The sequence below is a fragment of the Bos mutus genome, chromosome 7, assembly GCF_027580195.1.
Source record: "Bos mutus isolate GX-2022 chromosome 7, NWIPB_WYAK_1.1, whole genome shotgun sequence".
NCBI lineage: Eukaryota > Metazoa > Chordata > Mammalia > Artiodactyla > Bovidae > Bos > Bos mutus.
Genome location: NC_091623.1, coordinates 80,125,518 through 80,127,879, shown reverse-complemented (window position 1 = coordinate 80,127,879; position 2,362 = coordinate 80,125,518). Strand labels below are relative to the sequence as shown.

Below are 2,362 nucleotides of genomic sequence, written 5' to 3'. Positions count from 1 at the left end.
GTCCATCTAGTCCTGCTAAAAAGAGTCAGTGCCATATGGGAAAGCCAGTATTTTGCCTATTGAAAGAGGATTGTCCAATAGTCCTGTGACACATAAACTAACTCAGATTCTATTCTTCTTGGTATGGATACATACAAATGTAGATAAATGGTTCAATTCTATGAGATAGCAAATATCTTATCATCTATATTTTGGGAAAAATGTAAGAATGTGCTGTGCTAAATCGCTTCTGCCATGTCCAACTCTTTGCAACCCTATGGACTAGCTGGCCAGGCTCCCCTGTCCATGGGATTCTCCAGGCAAGAATACTGGAGTGGGTTACCATGCCCTTCTCTAGGGGATCTGCCCAACCCAGAGATCAAACCCATGTCTCTTACATCTCTGGCATTGGCAGGTGGGTTCTTTACCACTGTGCCACCTGGAAAGCTCCTAACCTCTTATATATCCCTAAGTATGTACTATTGTGCTCTAATGAATTACAAAAGATACAGATGACTGAAGAAGAATAATTCAGAGATTAGTAAAGACATGTCTCTCAATCTCAGAATTTCTCTGTCCATGTTTTCAGGTGACTGTGAACAACTGAACCATGGGGATATGGTTGAACCAATCATCCATAGATGGCTTCATTCTCTTGGGCATCTTTTCTCATAGCCAGGCTGATTTTGCCCTATTCTCTGTGGTTATGGTGGTCTTCACAGTGGCCCTCTGTGGGAATGTCCTCCTCATCTGCCTCATCTACATGGATCCTCGACTTCATACACCCATGTACTTCTTCCTCAGCCAGCTCTCCCTCATGGACCTCCTGTTGGTCTGTGACATTGTGCCCAAGATGGCATTCAACTTCTTGTCTGGCAGGAAGTTCATCTCCTTTGTGGGTTGTGCCATACAAATTGGATTTTTTGTCTCTCTTGTGGGATCTGAAGGGCTCTTGCTGGGACTCATGGCTTATGACCGCTATGTGGCCATTAGCCACCCACTTCACTATCCCATCCTCATGAGCCAGAAGGTCTGTCTGCAGATTGCTGGGAGTTCATGGACTTTTGGGATAATAGATGGAATGATACAAATGGTGGGAGCCATAAGCTTACCCTACTGTGGCCCAAGGAATGTGGATCATTTCTTCTGTGAGGTTCCAGCTTTATTGAAACTGGCCTGTGTAGACACATCCATTTTTGATTCCCTGCTTTTTGCTTGCTGTATCTTCATGCTGCTCCTGCCCTTCTCCATCATTGTGGCTTCCTATGCTCGAATTTTGGGGGCTGTGCTCCATATGCACTCTGCTCATGCTCGTAAAAAGGCTCTGGCCACCTGTTCTTCCCACCTTACTGCTGTGTCCCTCTTCTATGGGGCAGCCATGTTCATCTACCTTAGGCCTAGGCGCTATCGGACCCCAAGCCATGACAAGGTGGTCTCTCTCTTCTACACAGTCCTAACACCTATGCTCAACCCTCTCATTTATAGCTTGAGAAATCAGGAGGTGATGGGCGCCTTGAAGAAGGGGCTGAATCACTGCAGGGTTGGCAACTGGCACTGAACACCAGGGCATCTGGAGCCTGGTGCTGCCACCTCCTGTTTGCATAATGTTGGCAAGTCGTTCACACTTTGTGACTGTTTCCTCATCAATAAATGGGAATCATGACACTGCCCTACCTCACAGGGATTTTGTTGGGAAAGCTATATGTAAATCTAAAGTGCCATGAAGAAGCAATGCATTGTTATTATTATCATTATTGATCATTTATGAAGTCTTTGAAGGAAATTCACTCTATTTTTAATTCTTTTTGATTATAGTTGTGTTTTATTGAGTGCTTGCTATGTCCTGGGCACAGTCTTTTTTCATTTATGTATCATCTATATTATTTAGTTGATGATTTCACCTAAATATAAATATTTTTAAATAAAAATTTTCTAGATGGGAGAAATTGAGTCTCTATGATTCTTTATTGGGTGGTTCCTAGTCTAAGGGATGTGGGGGAGGGAGAGGCATGGAATGGGAGTTTGGGGTTGGTAGATGAAAACTACTTCCTTTAGAATGGGTAAGCAACAAAGTCCTACTGCATAGCACAGGTAACTATATCCAATCTCCTGGGATAAACCATAATGGAAAAGAACATTTAAAAAAAGAATATATATATGTGTAAAGCTGAGTCACTTTGCTGTATAGCAGAGATTGGCAAAACATTGTAAATCAATTATACTTAAATAAAAAAGAAATACAAATATATCCCTAACTGCTAATAAATTATTTATATATTTCCAGTACCTGGTTTTGTGTCTCATAGGTAGTAGTTACTTAATAAACCTTATTAAATGAAGGCAAAAAGAAGACATCAAAAGGGATATATGTATGAAAACATTT

At 41.7% G+C, this 2,362-nt stretch overlaps 1 protein-coding gene across 1 annotated transcript; it reads left to right on the top strand.

Annotated features, from left to right (window-relative positions):
• The first annotated feature begins 589 nt into the window (after positions 1–589).
• Positions 590–1,537, top strand: LOC102285042 (olfactory receptor 2V1). The gene has a single exon (XM_005891096.1). The coding sequence runs from the start codon at positions 590–592 to the stop codon at positions 1,535–1,537; it is 948 nt and encodes a 315-aa protein (XP_005891158.1).
• Positions 1,538–2,362: the final 825 nt, after the last annotated feature.

What these genes read in the sequence shown, in the direction of transcription:
- LOC102285042 (XM_005891096.1), top strand. Translation starts at nt 590, where the DNA reads ATGGGGATATGGTTGAACCAATCATCCATAGATGGCTTCATTCTCTTG.